The 26,457-nt window shown below is 43.2% G+C and overlaps 1 protein-coding gene across 7 annotated transcripts in view; it reads left to right on the top strand.

Annotated features, from left to right (window-relative positions):
- Psd3 (pleckstrin and Sec7 domain containing 3) overlaps positions 1–26,457 on the top strand; it is a 528,621-nt gene that overhangs the window by 79,557 nt on the left and 422,607 nt on the right. For 6 of the 7 annotated variants that reach the window (XM_052162839.1, XM_052162837.1, XM_052162836.1 and 3 more), the window contains one exon: positions 11,514–12,400. In XM_052162839.1, coding sequence (XP_052018799.1) covers positions 11,618–12,400 — 783 coding nt within the window. In that variant the 5' untranslated portion in view covers positions 11,514–11,617. Of the gene's footprint in view, positions 1–4,142; positions 4,221–11,513; positions 12,401–26,457 lie in introns of those variants that run through there. The other variant, XM_052162838.1, reaches the window with a different exon arrangement.

Here is a 26,457-nt window from a genome sequence, read left to right as displayed (position 1 = left end):
AGACTGTATTCTCTTCTTGAAAACTCACGAAGCATAGGTGCATGCTAAAGGTTTTGAAAGTTGGGCATAGTGTCACATGGCTATAATCCAGGAGGCCGAAGCAGAAGGATCTCGAGTTCAAGGCCAACTCGATATTTAAAGCAAGACTCTCTAAACCAAACCCAGAGAAGTCCTGACATGAAGAATCAGGCTTGATGCTGTAAGTTAACACCTTCAGAAACTGTGTCAGTAGAGAATCTCTTTTAAAAGGTCTGCTTATTAAATACATTACATATATGCATATATTTGTATAGAATAATAGATACTCAACAGAGTAGTTAAAGTATTGTTTCAGGATATAAATTTCCTAACAAGGTGTGCCTCAACCCCCACCCCAGGACTGAGCTCCTCTCGCCTCCTGCCTCAAGTGTCCTGCTTGTCATTCTAAACCAAAGCATGCGAGACCACACTCTTCTCATCCCTGCCTCCCTGTGGGCTTGCGAGCCCCAGCCTGCCCTGCAAGCTCTCTTTGCATGGCTGTCTTGCCTCAGCAGGGCATAAATGGTCTCTCTCCTCCTCCCTAACCACTTAATTACTATTTATTCTTTAAGCTTTGAGTTAGTCAGAATCTCTTCAGAGAATGCATTTGTGTGTGATGTTTTGAAACTTTAAGTGAAGTCGATTATTAAGAAAAAATAACGCACCTAGACATCGTGATATCTATTTTATAAATTGTTTTCTTATATATTGGTGCTTGCTGTAATTACGCAAAACAAAGAATGTTATAGTCACAATTTATAGATGAGAAGGTATGGGTCATAAAATCTAAGTGTCTTATTTAAGGTTTCCCAGTTGTGAAACAGCAAAAACATCCAGTCAGTGTATAACTCATTAGAAACAGAAGACTCTGAACATCCCGAGTCCTGCTTTTAACCTGCTCTCAACTCTCTCCCCAGCATCTCCTCGCTGGCCCAAGGATGGGCCTCCGTAGAGACCAGAGTGTGCACCTCTGGGCACGTTGTCCCCTCAGCTGTAGTTCCTCACAGTTCTCTGCTTGTTAGGTTTTTGTTTGTTTGTTTTTTAAGATTTCTATTTCTACCTTAAATGTAAAACAAACAAAAAAAGCAACTGCAACCATGTATGGCCGAACATTTCGTTTACATGCAAACCTTTGTGATAAAAGGAGCTCGAAGCAACAAAACTAAGCTTTCCCTTCCTTCCTTCCTTCTTTTCTTCCTTTCTTACGTGGTTTCAGATCACTGGCTGTGTTTTAAACGTTGGAGGGGGTAGGGAGCCAGAGGAAACCCTGCCGGACCTGCCCAGCTGTTACCCCGTACAGTACAGCCTGAGACCTACAGACCAGCACTGTTGAGTTCAGTGCCCAGCTCCCTGACCAGTTGAGTCAGGAAGCCCAGGCTACTGGACCCTTAAGGCTTATTCCTGACAGTGTGCCCCACCCTCCCACTGCTACCACCTCATCACTGGAGAAGCCTGGACAGTCAACAGGTGTGTCAGACTCAAGGCTCAGAGGCCACATGGGAGCCAGGGGATGCATGTGATGGGCAACAGCGTTTTAGGTTTCCTTAATACGTTATTCACAGTCCTCAGGTAGCAACTTTGTAGATGACAACATATCATGACGTGCAAAGGTTAATCCCACTTGGATACAGAAGTAGCCTGGGAAAATCACTTGCACCAGTGTAATAAAGGTTTCACTGTTTTCTCTTCAGTCCTTTCCATTACTGTAACACATACTATTGTGTTTCATAAAACACAGTATGATGTGGCAGGAGGCGGTATCTTAGTGGGCCCTTGCTAAGGCATCCCTGAGGTATCAGCCACAGGATAGGCCTAGTATAAAAGAAAGTTTATTTGGGAGCTGGGAAGTAGGTCTGGAGAAGAGGCAGATAAAGAAAGTGACAGAGAAGGACAGAAATAAAGAGAAAAAGAGGAAGAGAGAAAGAGGGGAAGAGGCCAGCCAGGGACATGTGGGGAGAGAGAGAGAGAGAGAGAGAGAGAGAGAGAGAGAGAGAGAGAGAGAGATTGAGAGAGAGAGATTGAGAGGGGGAGAGATTGAGAGAGAGAGAGATTGAGAGAGAGAGAGAGGGAGAGATTGAGAGAGGGAGAGATTGAGAGAGAGATTGAGAGATTGAGAGAGAGATTGAGAGATTGAGAGAGAGAGAGAGATTGAGAGAGAGAGATTGAGAGAGGGAGAGAGAGAGAGCAAACAGTCCTTATATACCTGGCTCATACTTGGTAATTGCTAGGTAACTGTTGCTAGGAGCCTAGAGGAAATGTTAACACATACTTGAAATACAATCAATTGATGGAGAGAAAAGGGTTACTCTGGTTAATGTTTGTGGAGGCTTCCATCCACAATTGATTGGCCCCTTTGCTTTTGACAGCATGGCAGACGAGTAGAAAAGAACTGTTCACATCATGGCTAGCACACGAGAGGAAAAGGAAAAGGCAGGACCCCTCCATCCCTTCCTCTGATAACCAGAAGACTTTCCACTAGGCCCCACCCCTTACAGTGCTCACACCTACGAGATCTGGGCACTGAGCCTTGGGGACTTCTGGGGGCCAATCTGGATCTACACAACACCACAGAGGAATTAGTATGTTAAAGAGAACCTACTGAACCTAAAGCAATACTTACTCTAAAGAAATGAAGTCACAGGGGGAGAACTGTTAATTATGTGATGTCTTAATGCATTATGGAACCAAAGCCCCAGGATGCCCTCCTGGAATTTAATTTCTTTCTTCCTTCCTTTCTTTCTTTCTTTCTTTCTTTCTTTCTTTCTTTCTTTCTTTCTTTCTTTCTTTCTTTCTTTCTTCTTTCTTTCTTTCTTTTTTAGAAGGCTAAATATTTTTTTAATATTTTTATTTTCTATATTCTTTGTTTACATTCCAAATGATTTCCCCTTTCCCGGATTCCCCCTCCCCATGTGTCCCATAAACCTTCTTCTCTCCATCCATTCTCCAATCACCTCCCTCCTTTTTTTCTCTGTCCTTACATTCCCCTCCAATGCTAGATCAATCCTTTCCAGGATCAGGACCCTCTCCATATTTCTTCATGGGAGTCATCTGTTATGCGATTTGTGCCTTGGGTATTCAGGGCTTTCTTTCTTTTTTATTTATTTATTTATTCTCTATATTCTTTGTTTACAGTCCAAATGATTTCCCCTTTCCTGGTTCCCCCCTCCCCATAAGTCCCATAAGCCCTCTTCCCTCTGCCTGTTCCACAATCAACCCCTTCCTACTCCTCTGTCCTGGTACTCCCCTACAATGCTGAATCAAGCCTTTCCAGGACCAGGGCCCTCTCCTTCCTTCTTCTTGGGAATGTTTTGATAATGTGAAGTGTGTCTTGGGTATTCAGAGCTTCTTTCCAGCTTCTGGCTATTATAAATAAGGCTCCTATGAACACAGTAGAGCATGTGTCCTTATTGCATGCCGGGGAATCCTCTGGATATATGCCCAGGAGTGGTATAGCAGGGTCCTCCGGAAGTGTCATGTCCAGTTTTCTGAGGAACCACCAGACTGATTTCCAGAATGGCTGTACCAGCTTTCAATCCCACCAGCAGTGGAGGAGTGTTCCTCTTTCTCCATGTCCTTGCCAACACCTGTTGTTTCCTGAGCTTTTAATCCTGGAATTTTTAACATTGCATCCTATGGAAGAGTATTATTCTCTGGTTTCTAAATCCATTTTGACCCTAGAGGGGCTAAAACAATCCTAAGGATTCAAGTCTACTACATATGTGTGTTAAACAGACCAAAGCACCATTTCCTATCGTATAAACAGCTGAATAAACCTAGGAGAAATCACTTTGATATCAAACAGTCCTACTTTCAAGTATTGCTGTCTGTCCTCTGCCCCCTACTCTTTCTTAAGCTGCCATGGTCTTTTAAGATAAATAGGCCTTTCTTCTCTTTCCAGGTTCCCACTAGAAGGCTGAGTATGTGTGATAAACACATTTGCTCATAGCCTGTCTGTAGCCCATTAAAGTTGTCAAAACTACTTGGTGCCAGGCAGAGGTAAATGGGCGCCTCGTGCCCGTATCTGTCGCATGTGCTGCTTAGCCTCACTCACCCCGCCGTGCCAGAATGTTCCATATAAACTTTGTTCTTTCCTCAGCAACAAAGATGCTCTGTGTTCTACAAAAAGCAGATGGCGTCAGAGGGTGGTATAGACATCTGGCTTCGACCTTCCCTGATTTCCTTCCTAAACATGGGGATGCCAGGTAAAATGTAGTCACCCGATCGACATATTGTTGGTAATAGTTCTTCATTTACTCTATAAGCATGAGAACCTGAGTTCTGATTCCCTAGCCCTCATATAAACCTGAATATGATGTTTGTTTATAATCCTAGTGCTGGGAGGGAGAGGACAAGAATGTAACTTTAATTTTTCAAATCCTATTTTTAAGGATGGTTCTTAAATGCTTTAACCTCCCCTGTAGCCCACCACCCACCTGAGGTAGCAGGAAAGAAAGGATATGAGGAAAGTGGACCTGTTCAGAGAGGTTCCTTGGAGCAACTCTTGTCTGTGTTGTCTGGAAATAGGCAGTTCCGGTCACAGGTGAGCAGGCAGCTGCAGCTTGATGCACCCACAAACAGTTCATGGATACGCCAGCAGTCCAGTTGGGTTGAGTCAGGTTAGCAACAGCAGTGACATAACCTAGCACAGACAGCCAGACCTCAGCCTTCAACAGCCCAGGAGAAGTTCTTAGCTGTGCTGTTCTCAGGAAAGCGAAGATCTGCAAAGACGTGAGACCCACTAGCGTTGCACAGGTAGCTGTACCAGTAAGCCAAGCTCTGTCTCCATCACTCCATCGAATCCTATTTATACCCTCCTGTTGTATTCCATCGCTGCTGCAGCTACTACGAACTGGGTTGCTGGAACAGAAGCTGAGGGATAGATGGGGAAGGTGCGAAAAGAAAGAAGGCCAGGACAATATTTTGCTGATCAAGGCCCCAACTTTAATGTCAGTCAGACCTTTTAACAGTTTGGGTAAGCCCTTCCCCCCAGACTCTGGGTTGAATTCCGGTGGAAGTTGTCTAGCTTCACCTGGAGGTCCTTGTCTCAACTGCTCCGGCAGCTGGGTGGGTCACCTGCTTAATTCAGGAATTCCTAGACCTGGAGGAACAATGAGCTTAACCTTCACTCTCCACCATAGGATAAAAGTTTCTGCTGTAACTCCCTATTATGCCTTAACATCAGATTCCTGCCCGAAGCCAGGGATTGTCCTTGGCTAATGTCAAGTTCCTACCATGTGGCATGACTCCCCAATATGGCTCTGTACAACCTCAAACCATCATGTGTCTGTCCTCCATGTCCCTTGCCTCAGGACTTGTATCCAATAAGCCCAAGTCCAAGGAGTCCTGACAAATGCAGCTCAACTACACAATGTAAAGCAGACCAATATATTTGTGTTGATTGCAAAGAATCTTGTACCACCTGTTTCATGTGTTTGTTTTAGCCGAACATCCTCTCTCCTGTGTTTGCTTCAGTGAAACATCCCTTCACAAGTCTGCCTTAGTCTTTCATCTGTGTCCACTTTAGGAAAACACTTCTTTACATGTTTGCCCCAGCAAAACACCATCCAACACAACTGGCTTTCCAAAGAACCCTTAATGTTTCCACTTCACAAGAGGGTCCCTAGGAGTTATTAGTTAGACAGCCTAGTCAATTAGCAAGCTCCAGGCTCCATGAGACATCTTCCTTTCTCAAGAAATAGGGTGAAGTGTGAAGAAAGAACCCCAACTTTTCCCTTTGATTCCACAAGCAAGAACACTCACAAACATCAAGTCCATGTCATTTACCTTTAAGCACTACTTTATTGTACAGGTTTGTATCTCGTGCACTGGTTTCTACTCATGTGATACTTGATACTTGAATACATCACAGTTTGATAGTGTTTCCCTGCATTTTGTTATCTGTAACATATATATATATATATATATATATGTATATACATATATATATATGTATATAATTATATATATAATTACCAACATGCAGCTCTAATCTGAGTTTATAACTGGGCCAAATATTTTACTCATGAGAGACATTTGCAATGTTAAAAATCTTTTGAATGACTTCTAAGTATAACTCTGAGTAAGAAAAAGGAAAATGTTGACAGCTTTAGCTTTTCTTTTCTGCTTGTCTTCCTGCTTTCCCTCTTCTTTGTATCCATCACAGCAAAGTTGGCATCAGAATGAACATGGCTGACAGAAAGTCCTAGAAGAGAGGACTAATGAGAGATAGTGGCTGGAGACACATAGGTGTTAGGCTATTGCCAAGGCGCAGGAGGCTGTATCATTTAGTTAGAGAGGAAGGAAGAAGGGAGAGACCGGAGCCGTGATCGAAGGGCAGAGGCCTGAGAAACTGCCCTGTCTGGGGAAGAATCACTATGTAGAGAAAGTGTGGAAGAAACACACAAGAGAGCAGGGAAAGCTCAGGCCAATTTGAGAAATGGTAATCTTTCTCCTGAGGACAGTGATGCCCACAGAGAGTCAGCACGATCCAGTTTGAGTCTTCTTAAATGCAAATATAGAACTGACTGGATAGGCTTCAGTGAGCAATGCGGGATGGGATAGCGGCAAGGGGAGACAAGCACGGCTTTGACAAGCACTGCAGTGAAACAGCAGAGATTTCGGAGCCCAGACAAGAGAGGCTGCACTGCTGGCTTTGCTACTTGTTAAGAATCTCAGCTAACATTTTTTTTTCATCCATGGACCTTGGTTGCTTTAACCCTGTAGCCTATTGGGTACTATTGGATAGCCGGTGAGAATTACTTGTCCAGGGGGAACAAACATAATAAATTACAGTCATAACCAAGTTGAACAGAAAGTAGTTTGTTTCCCCCAAACTACTCATGAATTGTGCTTTTAAAAGCAGTTCCTATCTGTCTGACAGAGTTCTGTGACAGCTGTTTCCAGGAAACTCACAGCTATGTGAAATGAGTCAGCGGGGACAACCTGGAGCTATAAGAAGGCATGAGAAGGACGTAGAGTCTGGGTGACACCGAGCACAGCCGCCTTGGTCCTTTATCCTCACTCCCACCCAACAGTGCAGCCTCTCTCTGTAGAAAAGGGCTCCTCACCCCTGCTCGGCTGTGGGGCTTCTGTTGGTAAAACCCATATCCCCTGCATGTAAAGGACTCCAGAAAACGTGGGTGTGAAGCCTGGACATGTGCACATGACACAGAACAGACTATTGGATTTCGTCCTGTCTGTCTCAGCATTTTCCCACTTACTTCAACTGTGATTGCCCTGTGTGATCAGATGCCAGGGTGGGCACATATCAACCTAAAATACAAAGATTCACTAAGAAGATGCCAATGTGTGCATGGGGTGGGGTGGGGTGAGAAAGGAAATAGAAACAGGATGGAGATGAAAGGCTTCCTAATTAAAATATTTTCCAAGAGTTGCCATCTGGTCCTTCCATAAATGATCACAGCAAGGGGGGCAACCAGACACAGTGTCATCTATGATGACATGAGCTGGACTGGACTTGCCTGTTGAGAAGAAGCACACACATACACACACACACACACACACACAAAGGAAAATCACTCCAGTCAATATGGAAAGACTATGTATGAGGTTGAGGAGTCATAGACAATGATGTGCCCTGAGACTTAAGAAGGGACGTGTGAAATTTTTGCTTTTCTAAAAGAGTCTCTTCTCTCCAAATATCTTATTTCTATCAATGGCAAATAAAGTAGCTCCTAGATGTACTAACGTGTAGCGAATCAGTACGGAAGGAGCTGTTAGAGCCCGATAGACCAGTGCCTGCATCTTCTGCACCTGCTTAATTTATACTTTACCTTCTGCAGACTGCAGTGCCAGTAACCCTGTGAGACAGAATGGAATACGTGCTACCTTCTGGGGGAGACAGGTGATGGAAATAGGAAGCAGACCATTGAGAGGCGGTTATGCCATGGATGGGAGAAAAGAGGCAGAGAGAAAAAGGAAGAGGAGGAAAAGGAGGAGGAAAAAGAGGAGGAGGAGCAGGAGGAGGAGGAGGAGGAGCAGGAGGAGGAGGAGGGGAAGGAGAGCCAGCCCTTACCCTCTCTATCACATGAAATTGTCATTTGTCAAGAATATTGCAGCACCCTGATCTTGATCTTCTCTATCCCTGAAACTAACATTTTGTTATTTATAACTAACCCCATCTAGGGCATTTTTAAATAGAAGACTGAAGAGACCAAGACAGTAGCAATAGTCACCATCTTTATCAAATTGCATCACTTTCACATCAAAGTCACTTGACGGACATGACAGTACCTAATAATGGGGAAAGAAGCCATAGTCCTGAAGGAGCGTGGGTGCTGGTGGATGGGGTCTGAGTGTGGGTGCCTGTAGACCTGGTCTGAGGGTGGGTGCCTGTAGACTGGGTATGAGGCTGGGTGCCTGTAGACTGGGTATGAGCATGGGTGCCTGTAGACCTGGTATGCGGGCGGGTTACTGTAGACTGGGTATGCGGGCAGGTGCCTATAGACCTGGTCTGAGGGCGGGTGCCTGTAGACTGGGTATGAGGATGGGTGCCTGTAGACCTGGTCTGAGGGCGGGTGCCTGTAGACCGGGTATCCTGGAGTATTCTGAAGCCTTCTCAGTAAGGTGTGAGTAGGAACCCTCAGTGCTTATTCTTGCATTTCTGACCTCCCGAGTTGTATTTTTTATTCTGTTTCCACATCTCTTGCCATCCCTCACCTCTTCACAGTCCTTTCACCCAACACCAGCCCTGCGTTATCTCTTCGTTTGTCTTTATTCAAGAATTCCAATCACTTTCCAAATATAATTCTTTATCCTTAATGATTGGCAGTTTTCAAGATACTGGCTTCCCAGGTACTACCACTTTTTGATCCTGCCAAGTTATAAATGCCCAGCAAAGCAGACTCAAATTGGGCTCAGGAATCCCAGGGGGCTCCAATAGAAGTGCTAAGAACACCAACAGGGGTCAGTAGCCTCTGAGAAAATAGCTATGAGCTGAGTGGCACAGGATCACTCCTTTGAGTTGAAATGGAATGGAATGTTCTAGGAATGCTTGGGAAACAACAGAGAGGGTGAGGCTTCCAGGCCAGCAGAAGCAATACCTGTGGGGTGGAGGATCATCCCTCTAGACACAGGAAGCACAGGGTGAACACAGTCCACATGAGGTCTATCAGTCAGAAAGGGGTGTGAAGATCTGGGCCTGGATGGAGAGATCGATTTCTGCCTTCACTAACCACATGGCTTGAAGCAAATCACTCCGCATTCATTCTCTGTATTCCCAGTGGCCATTCTGCCCACCTCAGAAAGTTACCACAGGCTGAAGTAAGGGAATAGTGCACTTTGATACGTATCCTCCCTCTCCATCATAGTCAAGATTCTAGAACCATATTAATTTTCTAGAACTGCAGAAAAAAAAAACCATCACCATTAGCAGAGACATAGTGCCATTTAAGTTTTCTGACATCTCTATCTACATTATATAAATCTTGAAATGGTGGCAGGAAAATAGGAAGCTGGCTTGGCATCCTTTCAAAGCAATGAAACTACAGTACTTTATAGAAACCATAAAGAATTATATAGTTTAGGAGTATAAATAATATTATTTATTATAGATGATACAGGCCTGTAGCCCCAGTACTTGAGAGGTGGAAGCAGGAAGAGTGAGAGTTTAAGGCTAGCTTAGCCCGTCTAAGATCTTGTCTTAAAAATAACCCTCATGTACAAGAAGAAAGGAGGAGTGAGTGGCCCCTTGTTCTGGAAAGACTCAGTGAAGAAGTATAGGGCAAAACCAGAACGGGGAAGTGGGAAGGAGTGGGTGGGAGGACAGGGGAAGAGAAGGGGGCTTATGGGACTTTCGGGTAGTGGGGGGCTAGAAAAGGGGAAATCATTTGAAATGTAAATAAAAAATATATCGAATAAAAAAAATAACCCTCATGTACACATAGAGTTGTGTGTGTGTGTGTGTGTGTGTGCGCGCGTGTGCCTGTGTCTATGTGTATGTATTGAAACGCATCACAACTCAAAGACTATATATATATTTACATATATATGCATACTTACATATGTCACTTTTGTACTTATAAATTATTCTTACACAGATTATTCCAAGTAGCCTGTAAGAGTTCTGTTACGTAGGAAGGACAGACACTTATTTTGCTGTTTTATGAATAAGTTTGATGAGGTTCAAAGATATGCTGTGAGTCACACTTAATAGATGTTTACTCCAAAACTCAAGCTTATGTTGCCTAACCCCAAATTCACTGCTGACTCTCACCAATAATTCCTCAGCTTCTCTCGTCTTTCTTGTCACACAGGAAGCATAAAAATATGTAAATAGCTACTGAATATATGTGAAAACAATACATATGTGTACACACATGTACACAGGATGTATATATCCACATATATTTTAATAATTTTGCTGCATGAACAAATTTCTGCAAAGCTTCAAATGTGTAGGTACAGTCCAAGAGTAGCAGCTAATGGTTACTGAGGATTGATTACACACCTTGTACTATTTATTTAATCCCTACATCAATAGCAAACTTGTAAACTAGGTATGATTAGCTTAGAGACAATTAGAAGTTTTCTCTAAGTGAAAGGAAGACTCAAAGAAATGTTTGTCACCAAAGTCTTTTTGATCAAAACACCATTTATATCCCATAATAACCACGATTTCTCTGTATCTTAGCCCCTACTTCTTACCACCACTTTAGTAGCCGAACCCCCATATTTAATGATTTCTCAGGAAGATTTCCTACACCTGCCTTCCAAGGCAGCCCTCCCTTCAGCTCCCACCATCATCTCTTTCTCTGCATTTCCCATAGTCCAGCTCATACAACTTAGGATAGAAATATTTGTCACTGCTGCAATAAGTTCCCAAATTAAAAGGCAGAAAGAAGGTTCGGGGCCCACTGCTACCTCTATCTGGGTTTCCACCAGAAGCCTCTTTATGATTCAAATGCACAAGCTGGGGTGGGCAATACCCAGACTTTAATCACTTCTCAGAAGTCCCTCCTCTCAGTCATTTCAGCAACATTTGAATTTGGGGAGTAACGCATTCAAACTATAATGTTGAATCCTTTGGCCTGAACCACGAGACCTACCACCATGGGTCCCCTCGTTACCGTAGTCTGTAAAGAAGAGCACCATGGCACGTTCCACTTGTTCAAAACTGTGTTTCACATATGTAGGCAAAGGAGACTGAAAGGCCATTTCAATGTCATTTATAAACCACATAGTGTCAGATCAGACTCCAAATCACAGGAATAGTCAAAATAATTTAGGATTAATTACTAGAATAAAGAGTTAAAAGGTAAAGAAGTGATTCCATTTGGACATAGGTGTGAAGGCTGTCTTGATTCTCACACACACACACACACACACACCCATCTGTCATTTGTACACTGTTCTCCACCAATGTTTGCTTTTGTGACTCTGAGCAGAGTCCAGTCCTCCAGCAAACACGATTCTCTACCCCCCAACCCACTGGAGAGTCCCCCTGGGTGCTAAAGGTGTGTTATTTCCTTCCACAGACTGATGGTGAAACCACGGGGCTGAGTCACCATGTCTGCTTGCAGCTGCTGAGACACTGAGGTCTGAAACCCTGGCAAGGACCAGCTCTGCTCCCTTGGAGGAAATGGCCGAGCAGCCTCAGCCACAGCAGATGAAAACTTCCTTCCTTTTCATCCAGCTGCAGCCCCCACCAACCCGAGCTACCCAAACTCTCCCCGCCCCTTTTCCAGAGACCGCTGCTGTCTCAACAGCAGCCCCAGGGGGGTTGGAGGAGGGACACTTTTTCCCAAGTCCCAGAAGAAGCTTTTTCTCTGCTCCCTGGAACCTCAGATGTACACAGGACTTTGCTACGTCTCCTTCGAGCCTGCAGCCCGAGGAAGGCTCTGGAATACAGAGACCAGCGGCTTTCCATTGCTATTCACTGAAGGAAAAGAAGGAAGAAACTGAGAAATCCCAGAGTCTGCATGTAAGGAAGAGTGGTGTTGGTGGATCCGCACATAGTAGGCGTTGCCTGGCCCCGGCTCCTAGGAAACTTGGCCTACTACAGCAACTGCCATGTAGGCTTGCTAGCCCAGCTCCTACACGGAATGATGGAAACAGCAGTCCTTCCGTAGACTGGAAGCACTGGCCAGTCACTTCTACCCACGAGGACCTGTGGGATATGGACCCAGAAGCCAGGAATGTCAGCGAATTCTCAGTTCCACAAAGCACCCTGTCCAATGCAGCTGACAGGGGCAAAAGAACACCCCACAGGAGAGGGACTGTAAACCAAGAGGTACTCCCAAAGAACTGTGAAGAAGAAACAGGTACCACCGTGCTGGCAACAAGGGCACAGCTCTTCAGATATTGCCCAACCGTTCAGATCAGCCAGAGCTGCCTGGCCCCGCCTGCTGCTGTGCCTCTCAAGGTAAGAACCTGGAATTCTCTAGACTTTGGTTAATGCACAGCAAAGGGGAGGGAGTCAGGACACAGAAAGGGAGTTCTGACTCTGCACCACTCCTGTAGGTCACCTGTACCTCTGGAGCTGAGGTGCCTATCTGCTGCAGTATTCGTTGGGTCGTATGCTCTGCGACCTTCTCAGTCGTGGGTAACATCCTGTGCTGAAGGAGACAAGTAGCAGTCTCTCAAGATTTCTGCCTAGGAGAGTTGAGAAGGGAATGACATACTTTATAAGAGAAGACCAGAAGGAGGTGCACAGACATGGGATGGTGGTAGGGAGAGCAGCCAGCCGTTGTACTAACTGTTTTCTCATGTCTGTTAATTCTCAACCGTTCTGAGAGATTGAAGTTAGTATTTCTAGACTCAGACACAAAAACTGAGAAGTGGCTAAGCTGAAATCCTCTCCCTCCTTCCAAAAAATAAAATAAAATAAAATAAAATAAAATAAGATAAAAAAGTAAACCCTGTTTTTAAGGGTCTTGCTGAGGAAAATGGGGAGGGGGCTTCAATGGGGAGTGGCATTTCTTCAGAACTGAAGCACATCCTTGGAACACTTGACTGACCCCCTTAGACACGAGACTTTTAGAGCCTACATTCACTCACCATCTGTACCTGGCACCAGGATGAGCAGTCCTGGACACGAATACGCGTCTCCATCAGGAAGTGAGAAGTGGCCCCCTGTGGTATCCAGGGTTCCTTTGGGCTCTTGTGAGCTCTTCTTTTGATTATAACCAAGCTGTGATGTGTTCGCTTCCTGTTCTGTGCATCTCTGGACCACCCTTCCGGTTATGCTATCTCCTGATGTCCACCCTCTTCATTGAGTTCACGTCCATCACTCTCAAGATGGGTGAATGAAATTTAAACGTTTTGTTTTTTTTTTAATTTTTCCTCTTCCAGCAGTGTGGTTATCTTGTTATAGTGTACATTTGGAAAGTCTGGATTGGGTAAAACTAGGACTCTATGCATGGATTATGTGGAATGGGCTAGAAGAATGGTGCACTGCCTATAGAGGACTGACATGAAAGGAACTGTCAGGGAAACCATAGTAGAATTTGGACGAAATTCACAGCAGCCTTCTGAGAGCTTGGAGGTGACATCTCCATCTGGATCCTGTGCCTGTCCCTGGCTGCTTTTGCACACCCTGCCTTACCTCTGTTTTTTCAGAGGGCCTACATAGCCACAGTTAAGGATGAGTCCACGTTCTCTCCGGGCAGAAGCAGCTGGGGCATACTTCTTTAAGAAACAGCTTACCTTCCATCTAAGTCTTTGTATCTCTCTTCCTGCAGGGATTTAGGAGACAGGACATTTGTGCATTGGAGCCCAATCTCTGGATATAAGGTCACACAGCAGTTATCTGTGGACTTTGATGCTACTCATCTCTGATCTTCTTCTCTCTGGTCTTTGGAACATTGGCCCAAGCTTTGGATCTGTGGCCAGTTCGCTGGAGAAAAGTGCTTTGGAAGTTGGCCCAAAAATGTGGGCCAGCAGTAGAAGCTTTATTTTAGCTTCCTTAGTGAATGGACTCCTCCCCTCTTCCCCAGATATGTGACCTAAACTAAAGGTTACAGAATTCTTAGGGGAAATGGAAGTCTCAAGTCTAAGTTCTAACTGTACGAAAACCACAAGAATAGAGCCTCAGTTTCCCCATCTTGAAAGTAACAGCATCCCTTGCTTTGCAGTCTCTATGCATAGACATTTCTGTCCTCAAGTGATCCCGTACCTCTCTTCGCTTTCTAAAATCTTGCAGCACTAAGCTTTGAACCAAAGGCCTTTCCCATGCTAGACAAGTACCGTATCACTGACTTACAGCCCTAACAGTACATCTGACTGGAAGGGGAGAAGAGGAGAGTCAAGATGAGATGTTAAGGAAGACCAGAGAAGGGATGGAGTCTGGAGTGCAGGCTGGTTGCTTCCGGAGTGCAGTCAGAGAATGGGACTACAAAAGCTTATCACAGGAATTGTGAAATCCATTCCTTCAGGTCTCCAAATCCCTTAAACACCCTACAGTGTCATTAGTCAGGTGGTCTGGCCTCAGGCTATATGTTTGGTGGGGGTGGTTGTTATTGTTGTGTTGCTTGTTTGTTTGTTTGTTTGTTCATTTGCTTGTTTGTTTAAATCAACAAAGATAGTTTTCCCTCTCTCCAACCTGGTTATCCCTCATCACTCATAATATGAAATATTCTGAGAAGTGCCTAGTATTTTCATGTTTGAGAATTTATCTGTATGACCATACAAAGACTATTAAAGCATTTTCTTGTTCAGTCTTATAGTTGATGTAGTAAAGAAAAAAGTACTTTGGAATTTTCTTGATCAATCTTATAGTTGATGTAGTAAAGAAAAATACTGTCAATTACATCTCAGTTGATTACATGTAGTAAAGTCTGCTCATTGCTATGTGCATGTTGGAGAGTTGAGGTCCTTATGTCAACTTTCCCAGGGAAAACAAATTGCATGTCAAGAATAAGAAGTCTGCAGTAATACAAATGACCAAATAGATTCTTTTGGGGTTTAAGCCCCTGAGCTCAAGAGCAAACATTGGCTTGAATTCTCTGACTAGAAGTAATGAGTGCAGTTAATCAAATCACCTAGATCTTCAATTGTAGGATGACTGGGAACTAATAAAAAGAACTTAGTTCTAGTTCTCTCATTCTGTAACCTAGACAGCTTCCATGTCTATTCTCTCTTCTATGAGAATGTAGTCTCAGCAGTCCCAAATCCTGAATGAGGGACAATGCTTGAAGATGGTCAGCAACTTGGTAGGACACACAGCTAGGACATGGTAACTTAGGACTGACTGTCAAATCATCTACCCAGAGTCCAGGTTTCCCTCAGCCTTCTCTCCTGACCTCTACAGCTGAGGATATTCTGTTGGAAAGTAACCTGATATGTCTGGTTGACAATGTACTAATTTCCATGGTGGGAGGAATGGGTGAAGGGCTGAGGACTTATCAGATCTAGCTGAGCCTTGTGTCACTCAGCACCACCAGCTGTCTGGGTTGGGAGAAGGTGGGGCTGTGGCTCATGGTGATGCCAGCAGAGGTTCTTCACATGCCCATGGCTAGTCTGTCAGAGTAAATTAGGAATAGTCCAGAGTCTGTGCCACAGCCTGCCCTCTCCTTGCCTTCTACTCCATGTTATACTGCCCCTTAGTGGGAAGACAAAGAACTGTCCACATTACACCCAAGTTTGGGGCTAAAGACACCAAAGGATTACAGACATGATTCCAAAGAGGGCATGGGAAAACCAACAACTCAATAATCGTTTCTAGAATTTACAGATATATAAAACTAAGTATTCATATCTTACATGTTGTATTCTAAAATAGCAGTGACTCTATGTAAGTACATTAAAAAGTCAGTAGTAAACTTATTTCAAAAGTCTGTCCCCCAAATACCATTTCCAAACCCCAAAAAATGTCATCTATAGTTCAAATTTCTCAAAAACCAGAACTCTCTGGAGCTTTTTGTTGTTTTATTTTTTGTTTTTGTTTTTGTTTTTTCTCCTTTGTTTTCTCACAATAGGAACTCAATGCCAATCAGCCTTCTGGGTTTTCTTCACCAGCTTCTAGGAGGTTCTGGTTTAGGAAACAGCATGTGGGTGAGCAAGACAGACCTGGGAGTAACAGAGGTCTAACCAGCACATTCCAGTGACGGAAACAGAAGGCAGGAGATTTGCTGATAGTCAGAGCCTATTGTAGGAGACCACAGGAAATAGCTTTAACTCTGTTTTACATCATTAGTCCTTGAAATGAAACCAATGTTTCAACTACAAGTCTATAAAGCACACTAGATGTTTGGTAGAAAGTTTTTATTCAGATCAAAGGTAATATGTGCTAGAATCCAAGAGATTAAGAAAAGGAATAAAAACTATATTTTAAAAGCTCTGGTTCTGCCAATAAACTGGCCCCATAGCCTCTGATGAGTTCCTAGTTCATGTCCTGGACTCTCTGAGGGCTTTCCAACTCTGTGGTAACTATGAATCCATGAATCTGGAAAGAGGAGAGAAAGTGTTTCATGAGATAAAAGACCAACACGATTTCATTTCCTCTAGTATACCTTATTGTCTCTAAAGATTCATTATCCTCTTGGTTAACTACATTGTACAAAAGTTCCCAGCAGAGAGGGCATACTTTTCTAGGGGAACACTGGGGCTCCAATGTAGAGCTATGAGTTCAGTGGAGCCTCAGTTCCCATCACAGAATGGCAGGGTCTGTGTTACCAGCTGTCAGATCCTACATTGATATTTCTTTTTCTGTCTAGATTCTGGCTGGAATGAAATCTCTTTGAAGACCGACCCCTGAGCCTTGTACTATTTAATGCCCCAGGAAACTGTCATTTCCCTTCTCTGGGAAGTTTTCCTTCCTTCCTCAAACTTGTTTTACTTTTCTGGCCTGTCATAAGTTTAAAAACCATCCTACCATGAAATAGTACCCTAGATTATGCTGTCTCTATTTTAATCTACCTTGGTGATTAATGCTGAATTTTAAGAAGGCATTTGAACAAAGGGAAAGCAAGCACAAGCGCTCATATAGAAATGTTAACAGTGAGAGAGCTAAACGAGCAATGGAGCATTCCTTTAAGAAGACACTGGTGTGCAGAAGACAGTGTTGATCGGGCTGCAAGGCCTATTTTTAGTCCATTTCATGCTACATTGATTTTGACAAAGATGTCGTGATTTATTACTTGAATAAATAACGGTTGCGATAGCAGAATGGGTTTCAACTTTCCCTCCTCTCGTAATTTGCCTTCGTATCTCCATGACAACACACTCTCGTCCTCCCTTCCTCTGACAGTCACACAAAGTCCTGTGGATGGTTGTATGAATGCGATTGTCTGTCAAGTAATTACCCAAACCTCAGTGTTTCAGTCTATCTACAGGATGAAAAGGGCAGAACACCCAGGGCTACTTTATAGCTGTGTATCCCTATGACATGGAGAAAAGCAACCGGTCTGGGATCTGAGACACGAGGGTTCTAGCTTTCTTTATAATTCAAAGTAGCAAAGGGAGGGCAAATGCCTTCATCCTGGATCTCAGCTCCATAGCTGTTCTGTGGGAAGATTAAGCTGTCTGGTTTGGTCTCTCTCCTTCCAACTCCACTGATCTAAGACTACCCAGTATTAGAGCTGCAGTTTTTAGTGGCACGTCTCCAAGAGTCCATGTATTGAGAAGTCTCTTTGTGTTAGAAACATTCTTTGTTTGTACAATCAGATGTTTCTCCAGTCTACACTAGGCACATAAAGCAGAAATAGGTAGTAAGTTCAATGAATGGCCCCCAATCACTTTCAGGGTATTACAACATTACAATGCGATTTGTACAAATATCTTGTCTGATCTCCTCAAATTTTAAGGACACCAGATTAAAAGATTGTTTTGAAATCACATCCTTGAATTAAGCAATAGTTAGCATCAGCTGTGGTGCCACATACCTGTAATCCTAGCAGTAAAGAGGTTGAGGCTGGAGGACTGCTTCAAGTTCAAGGTCAGCCTAGGCTACATACCAATAGCATCAGGAAAACAAAAAGGGTTAGCCTCCAACCATTTCCTGTTCCACTGTTGTGATTTGTAAATGAATTTGTTTTCTTATTTGGGCACTAATTATTGAATGAAAAAGAAGAAATAAAAAAGGAAGGACATAACTCCTCCTAGGTGTGGTAGAGAAAACAAGGTTATTATAGATCAAAGGGAGAGCACAGCCAGAGACAGAGACACCAAACCCAGGGTGAGCATGTCCCTGATCTGGGCCATGCAAGGTCAGGGGTGGGGAAAACCAGGAGAGTAAAGGGCAGAAGTAAAAAGGGAACCAACATGGCTGAATTATATAGAAAAAGGCAGCTGGAGCAAGAGCAGCCCAGTCCCTGGACTGGACTTAGGATAGGGAGGGGGTAGGGCATGCCAGCCATACCCAGTAACAGGTAGGGGAGCTAGATTGTGTGTGTGTGTGTGTGTGTGTGTGTGTGTGTGTGTATGTGTCCAAATATAAAATACTATAAGACTTGCACATATGTAAGTGCTTATGTGAAAGAGAGTTGGATAGCTGGTAGATTACTGTCAGGGATTCTGCATACGGTCTCTTCATCCTTATACCAATTCGCTGGGACACCTGACCCAGTGTTTCCAAAACCAGAACAAAAAAAAAGGAAAGAAAACCTGCCTCCCTTGAGTTGAATTACACCAGTTCCTTAAACTGAGCCACATCGGTGAAAAGCCAACATCAAGCGACGCGAGGCGGATAATTTATGGCGTTGGCTGCTGCGGAGACTGCACTCCTAGGACGGCCACTCGCTCTCATTGATGGTCATCTGTAGCTGTGGCTCCTGATTATCTGCCTGTTGTGCTGTGTGTTTCCTGTGATTATATATAAATTTTGGGGGATTCTAACTTTCAATTTCCAGAATGTATAGCTTGCATTAACCTTTCAATTACTGGTCCAGAAGATTATGAGGTTAAAGTCCTGGGGCATTCTATTCCAGTTCTTACCCTTTTTTTTTTTAAATCATCTAGCAATGTCATTTTAGTTGTAAGAGGCTTGATTATTCTTCCTGAATCTTCAACTTAAGTATATGGTACAGTGACAAATCAATCCATTTGTCTCATGTCATAAGCAGAAGGGTCTTAGGAGAATCCAGTTGTGTATTCTCAGTCTTTTGTTATAAAGATCCAGTGCCCTAAACAATAGCACATTTACAAATAGTAAATAAAAAGTAAATAAAAACAAGTGGTAACAAAATGGTGAAGAGTATAAGAGTCAAGATTAATAAGAGGTCAGGTTGGGATTAGCAAGAAAATTACATGTCAGAAAGGGCCACAGTGCTAATGTATATAAAAGTCAGATGTTGAGCGTCTATCTGCTCAAAACAAGAAACACATGCTTAGAATCATAGGTCTTATTGTGAAAGAGAAAGGAGGAAGAAAGGAGTGGAGCTATTTTCAACATGTTAATAAAAAGTAATTCTATTAGAAATTAAAATATGTTTGCCCTTTAAAGTGTTGGTGAGATGATTCTGTAATTAAAAGTACTGCCTGTTAGCCTAATGACCTGCACATGATTCCCAGGACCTATATGGTAGAAGGAGACTTCCACCTCTGACTACCATACATGTGCTGTGATCACCTACACATATACACACCACACACACTATGCACACATCACACACACTACACACACATACCTACATCATATACCACACATATACAATACACTCATACACCATACTACACACACACCACACATATATACCAATACACATAACACACATATACACCATAAACTACACATACATATACACAACCACATACCATACCACAAATACATAGGCACACACCACATACCATGCATACACACCACACACTGCAATGTACACCTCAGCACATACTGCACATGTACACCACAGCACATGTACCACACACATACATATGAAAAATGAGTAATTAAAAATATTTTTATAAAAATTTTTAATTTTCCCATTTTATTAAAAATAGATTCTTTTGTTATATAATATATCCTGATGACAGTTTTCAGTTTCTCCCTACCCTCCCTCCTATTCAGATCTGCTCCCTTTCTGTCTCTCATTAGAAAAGTACAGGCTTTGTGTCAGACATGGTGGCACAGTCCTTCAATCCAATACCAGCTCTTGGGAGGCAGAAGTAGATGGGCCATCCTGGTCTACATGGTAAGTTCCAGGATACTCAGAGGTATATAATGAGACCCTGTTTCAGAAAGGAGAGAGGAAAAGGAATAGGACGATGAGGAGGATGAGGAGGATGAGGAGGAAGAACAGGAGGAAGAGGAGAAAAACGGCTCCTGAGAGGTAGCAAAAAAAAATATAACAAAATAGAATATAAGCTAAAACAAAAAAAAGATTACATCAAAAGTTAGACGAGGCAAATTAGCAAAAGGACAGAGTCCCAAAAGAAGGCACAAGAATCAGAGATGACTTGTTCACACAGGGAACAACAAAACATACTAAACTGAAAGCTATATATATTCAGAGGACAGGGTGCAGAGTCACGTCAGCTCCATGCTTGCTGCGTCAGTCTCCGGGAGCTCATATGAGCTCTGCACAATCGATTAAGAGATCCCTGTTCTGTAGTATCCTCCACCGCCCCTGGCCTTACACCCTTTCGACCTCCTCTTCCTCCGGTTCCCTGAGCTCTGAGGGGAGGGATTTGATGGAGACATCCCATTCAGAGCTGTGTGTTTCAAGGTTTCTCTCTCTCTCTTTCTCCCCTTGCATAATGTCTGGCTGTGGAAGGGAACATTCCTCTTGAGTGTTCCCGTCTGCTGCTGGAGGAAGCTTCTATAATAATGGCTGAGCACTCATCTATGAGCACAGCAAAACATCATTAGAGATTGTTTTATTGTTACTTTTTAATGAGATTTTTTAAACTTCCTTATATATTTACATGACACAATTTGATAACAGAGGTATTCCCTAAAACAGCAGGTGTTTACTGTTGATAGCTCTAGATCTGAAAGATCATTTGTACCCACTCATAATGATACCCTGGCACACCTAATTCTCTGCCTGTCTCTGTCTCTGTCTCTGTCTCTGTCTCTGTCTCTGTGTGTCTCTGTCTCTCTGTCTCTGTCTCTCTCTCTCTCTCTCTCTCTCTCTCTCTCTCTCTCTCCCTCTCTCCTCTCTTCTCTCTTTCTCTGCTGTCAGAGATCTTTTTGCCTTTCTTATTAGTTACTAACTTTCCTCCTTATTGGACCATCTCTTCTTTCTGTTATTACTGTGTCTGTCATTGATGTACATTTAAAAAAAATCTGCCATAGTTCAGGAATCTAAACAACAGATTAGTTTAAAGAAAGCATGTCAATTGTGTAAAGAAGCAGTAAAAAGGCATGTGAGAAGTTCAGTGACTCGAATACCTGAACAAGAACCTCAAGGATTTGTGGTTTGCGATTTTTAAAATCTTTACACCTGAGTGTGTGTGTGTGTGTGTGCGTGCATATGTGTCTGTGTGTGTGTCTGTGTGTGTGCCTGTGTCTGTATGTGTGTCTGTGTATGTGCCTGTGTGTGTCTCTGTGTGTGTCTGTGTGTGCCTGTGTCTGTATGTGTGTCTATGTGTGTCTCTGTGTGTGCCTGTGTCTGTGTGTGTGTCTGTGTGTGCCTGTGTCTGTATGTGTGTTTATGTGTGTCTCTGTGTGTGCCTGTGTCTGTATGTTGTCTATGTGTGTCTCTGTGTGTGCCTGTGTCTGTATGTGTGTCTATGTGTGTCTCTGTGTGTGTGCCTGTGTGTATGTCTGTGTATGTGTTTGTGTATGTCTGCGTGTATGTCTGTGTGCCTGTGTGTATGTCTGTGTGTGTCTGTGTGTATGTCTGTGTATATGTCTGTGTGTCTGTGTGTACTGTGTGTATTTCTGTCTGTGTGTATGCCTATGTGTGTGTGTGTCTGTGTGTGTCTGTGTGTATCTGTGTGTGTGCCTATGTGTATGTCTCTGTGTGTCTATATGTGCCTGTGTGTATCTTTGTGTATGTTTATGTGTGTCTGTGTGTGTGCCTGTGTATATGCCTCTGTGTCTGTGTGTGTGTGTGCCTCTGTGTCTGTCTGTGTGTGTGTGTGTGTGTGTATGCCTGTGTGCATATGCTCATGTATGTGAATACAAGTGAATGACCCACAAGTGTGGGTCAGTTCTCATCTTCCACCCTGTTTGAAGCAGGGTCTCTCTTGTTTGCTACCTATACCAGGCTAGCTTATGAGCCAGTTCCACCAACTTCTGGGGATTCACCTGTCTCTGCCTGCTATCTCATAGCAGGAGTGCCAAGGTTAATAATGTTTACTGCAAGGCCCAGCTCTATGTGGGCTCTGGAGATTTGAGATCATGTCCTGATGCTAGCATGGAAAGGATGTGACTCACTAAAACATCTCCTCTTGAAGAATGATTTTCATATAAACTTTTTCATGATTTTCTCTGATTAGAGATGATCCTTTTGCTTTTTAGGACTATGAGTCTCAATGAACAAAATCACTAAACAAGATGCTACAGTTTGTGTCTGAATTTCTATCTAGATTTTATGTCCTCTAGAAATTCATACATTAAAAGCCTGGTCTCCCCAGCTTGGCACTTTTGGAATGTAGTGGAACCTTTAAGAGATGGGGATCAGTGGGAGGCCGTCAGATACTTAGACTCAGAGGAACTTCATTTTCTTCTGAAAGCTACTTTGTGTATTACTAAATTAATCAATTAACTGGTAGATCCCAGTTGGCAAAGTTGGATCCTTATAAGTTTGGATCCCTAGAACTGAAATGGGAAAAGCTAAACATGGTATTACATAGTAATTATACCAGCACTGGGAAAGCAGAGACAGGTAGATCCCTGAGGCCTAGCTAGCCTGCTAGTCTAGCCTACTTTACAAGATCCAGGCCAATGAATGAACCTGTCCAAAAGAAAAAAAAATGAATTGCTGCCAAAAACATTGACATCAGACATTGACCTCTGTCCTCCTCATGGGTGCAGATACATGCACCTACACACATACACATACATACACACACATACACACACATACACACACACACATACACATACACACATGCATACACACACACATACACGCATGCATACACACACATGCATACACACACGTACACACATGCATACACACATACACACATGCATACACACACATACACACACATACACACACATACACACATGCATACACACACATACACACACACATACACACATACACACACATACACACATACACACATGCATACACACACACATACACACATGCATATACACACACATACACACACATACACACATGCATACACATACACACACACATACACGTACACACATGTATACTTTATGGTAGGTCTTTTATATCTAGCATAGAGTGGAATAACTCTTCAAGCTATCTTTGGGCTTATAAATCAAGCGTGGTGATGTTTTTGCAAATATTTTTCTCATGGTTTAGGCTTATGTTTAAGGAGTTCTTGAGTGGGCCTGTGGCCAGGAAGTTACAGTAATATTTCTTTTTGGCTGGGCTTTTTGACCTAGTTTTCTAAATCTACTTTGTGAATAATCCTTGGGAAGAAAGTCTCCTCCGCAGCTGGATCTGCTCTAAAGAATCAGCTTTGCTCTTGTTGAAACAACATAGAAAATAAATACATTAAACTGAAGTAAGTTTTCCCGCTTTCTGTGAAGTTTTAGAAAGTTAGTGGAAACTTCTCCCCTTCTCTATTAAATCATTTATTCATTTGGGTCCTGCTAAGGATTGAACCCAGGGAGTTATGCGTGCTGGGCAGGCACTTCCCACTAAGCTACACCCCCTCTTCCTACCTTTCCTTTCTGAGGTAGGGTTTCAGGAATTTCTACAGGTTGGCCTCCAGCTTTGGACTTTAGACCTGCAATCCTCCTACACCAGCTTTGAAGTGCCTGAGATTAGAGGCCTGGCTCAGTAGACTTGGCTACACTTCTTATTCCCAATCTTTTTCAGTAGTAGGTCATCTCTTTCCTGTTTCACAATGCTGTGTGAACTATGGATGGCCTTTTGTACATGATAGTATATGTGGAAAAAAAAGATAAACAAATTACAAATTGTATATTAAAATGAATTCAGGAATTACATAATTGTGTTAGTTACTTTATATAGTATTGAATTGATTGTTTTAAGTGTTTAATGTTATCATAAAGCATCACAGATAGAATAGTTCTTCCCTGATGTCTATAGCCTTAATGTGTAGGACAGATGAATATATATGTTTCCATTGCTGTGAACAGACACCATGGCCAAGGAAATTCTTGTAAGGGACAACATTTAATCAGGGCTGGCTTACAGTTTCAGAGGTTCAGTCCATTATCATCATGGCAGGAAGCCTGGCAGTGTGCAGGCAGACATGGTGCTAGAAAAGGAGCAGAGAGTCTTAATCCAAAGGCAACCAGGAGAGACTATCTCTTCCTCACTGGGCAAACCTTGAGCCCTAGGAGTCCTCAACACCTGCCTACACAGTGGCACACTTCCTCTGACAAGGCCACACCTCCTAATAATGCCACTTTCCGTGGACCAATCATATTCAAATCACCACAGTATGCGAAGAGATATTTTAATACATATACAAAATGAAACAGCTTCAGAATAAAGATGACAGTTTGCTACTGGATACCACAGTTAGTGGGAGCAGACATGGGAGTGATGGCTGAAAGGAAGAACTGGGTGTCACTGTCACGTTTGCACATTCTACCTTGAGGAGAAGCTCACCATCCTTCTTCCACTTAGTTCAGAGAGCACTTTCTTTCTTTTTTTATTTCTTATTACTTATTTATTTATTTATTTAAAACTCCCAATTTTATTCCCCTCCCAGTTCACTGTCTGACTGTTCCACATCCCATACCTCCTCCCTGACCCCCTGATTCCATGAAGATGTCCCCACACTCCACTGCCACCCTACCAGGCCTCTAAACTCCCTGGGGCCTCTTGTCTCTTGAGGGTTAGGCACATCTTCTCTGACTAAACCCAGACCCAGCAATCCTCTGCTACATATGTGTTGGGGACCCCGTATCAGCTGGTGAGTGCTGCCTGGTTGGTGGTCCAGTATATGAGAGATCTCAAGGGTCCAGGTTAATAGAGACTGCTGGTCCTCCTACAGGGTTGCCTTCCTCCTCAGCTTCATCCAGCTTTCCTCTAATTCAGCCACAGGGGTCAGAAGCTTCTGTCCATTGATTGGGTGCAAATATCTTCATCTAACTCTTTCAGCTGCTTATTGAGTCTTTTAGAGGGCAGTCATGACAGGTACCTTTTTGTGACTGGTCCTTAGCCTCAGTAATAGTGTCTGGTCTTGGGGCCTCCCCTTGAACTGGATCCTACATGGAGCCTGTCACTGGACCTTTTCCTCAGGCGCCTCTCCATTTCCATCCCTGCAGTTCTTTCAGACAGGAACAGTTATGGGTCAGAATTTTGACTATGGGATTACAACCCCACCCCTCACTTGATGCCCTGTCTTTTGCTTGAGGTGGGCTCTACAAATTCCCTCTCCCCAATATATGGCATTTCATCTAAGGTCCCTCTCTTTGAGTCCTGACAGCCTCTCACCTCCCAAGTCTCTGGTACCTTCTTGAGGGTCCCCCCATCCTCTTACCTCCCGAGATTGCACGTTTCCATTCTTTCTGCTGGTCCTCGGAGATTTCAGTCCTTTCCCCCCAATACCCAATCATGTTTCCCTCTCTGCCCCACCCCATCCCCTTTTCTCTTCCAGGTCCCTCTCCCCCCTCCCCTTGTAGTTGCTTTCTTCTCCATCACAAGTGAGACTGAGAAATCCTCACTTGGGCCCTTCAGCTTGTTGACCGCTTTGAGTTCTGTGGGCTGTACCTTGGGTATTCGGCAGTGGAGAAGGACTTGAAGGAGAGTAAAGGGAAGAAAAGCTGGGTGGACTGGAAGAATGGAAGAACAGTTAAGTTTGAGGTCTTTCTCAAGTCCATGCATCACATTACAAAGATATGTGACTACTTGAATATAGAACAAATTCATTTTCTAGCCTGAAAATTAAATTTTCTTGCTTGAAAATGTTCTTGTTACCCAGTTATGAAAAATTATAGATAGTAAACTACATATATGTGAAAGAATACAATGCCATGAAAAGAAATACATATTTTATATGTATTACATATGAAAAGAAATATATGATAAAATATGAAACTTCTAAAACTGGTAAGATGCTCAGTGGTTAAGAGCACTGACTGCTCTTCCAGGGGACCATGAACTGATTCCCAGCACCCACATGTAACTCTAGTTTCAAGAGATTCAATACCCTTTTCTGGCTTTCATGGGTGTGAGGCATTCAAGTGGTACATAGGCATTTATGCAGTTAAGCTACATCTAGATAGAATTTAAAAATAAAAACCATTAAATAGGCATCTTCTAGTGCAGTATTGGAGAATATTAAATCAATGGCAGAAAATTTGGATGTAGCTCTTCATATGTACACTGGGCTTGCAATGTTCTCTCTTCTTCTGAAAGATTCACTTTCCCTGGTGGTGGGCAATGATGGCAAAGGAATAATGCCAGCCGG

This window comes from Apodemus sylvaticus, chromosome 18 (genome assembly GCF_947179515.1).
Source record: "Apodemus sylvaticus chromosome 18, mApoSyl1.1, whole genome shotgun sequence".
Taxonomy (NCBI): Eukaryota; Metazoa; Chordata; class Mammalia; order Rodentia; family Muridae; genus Apodemus; species Apodemus sylvaticus.
Note: the sequence above shows the minus strand (reverse complement) of the source record. Positions and strands in the feature narration are given on the sequence as shown.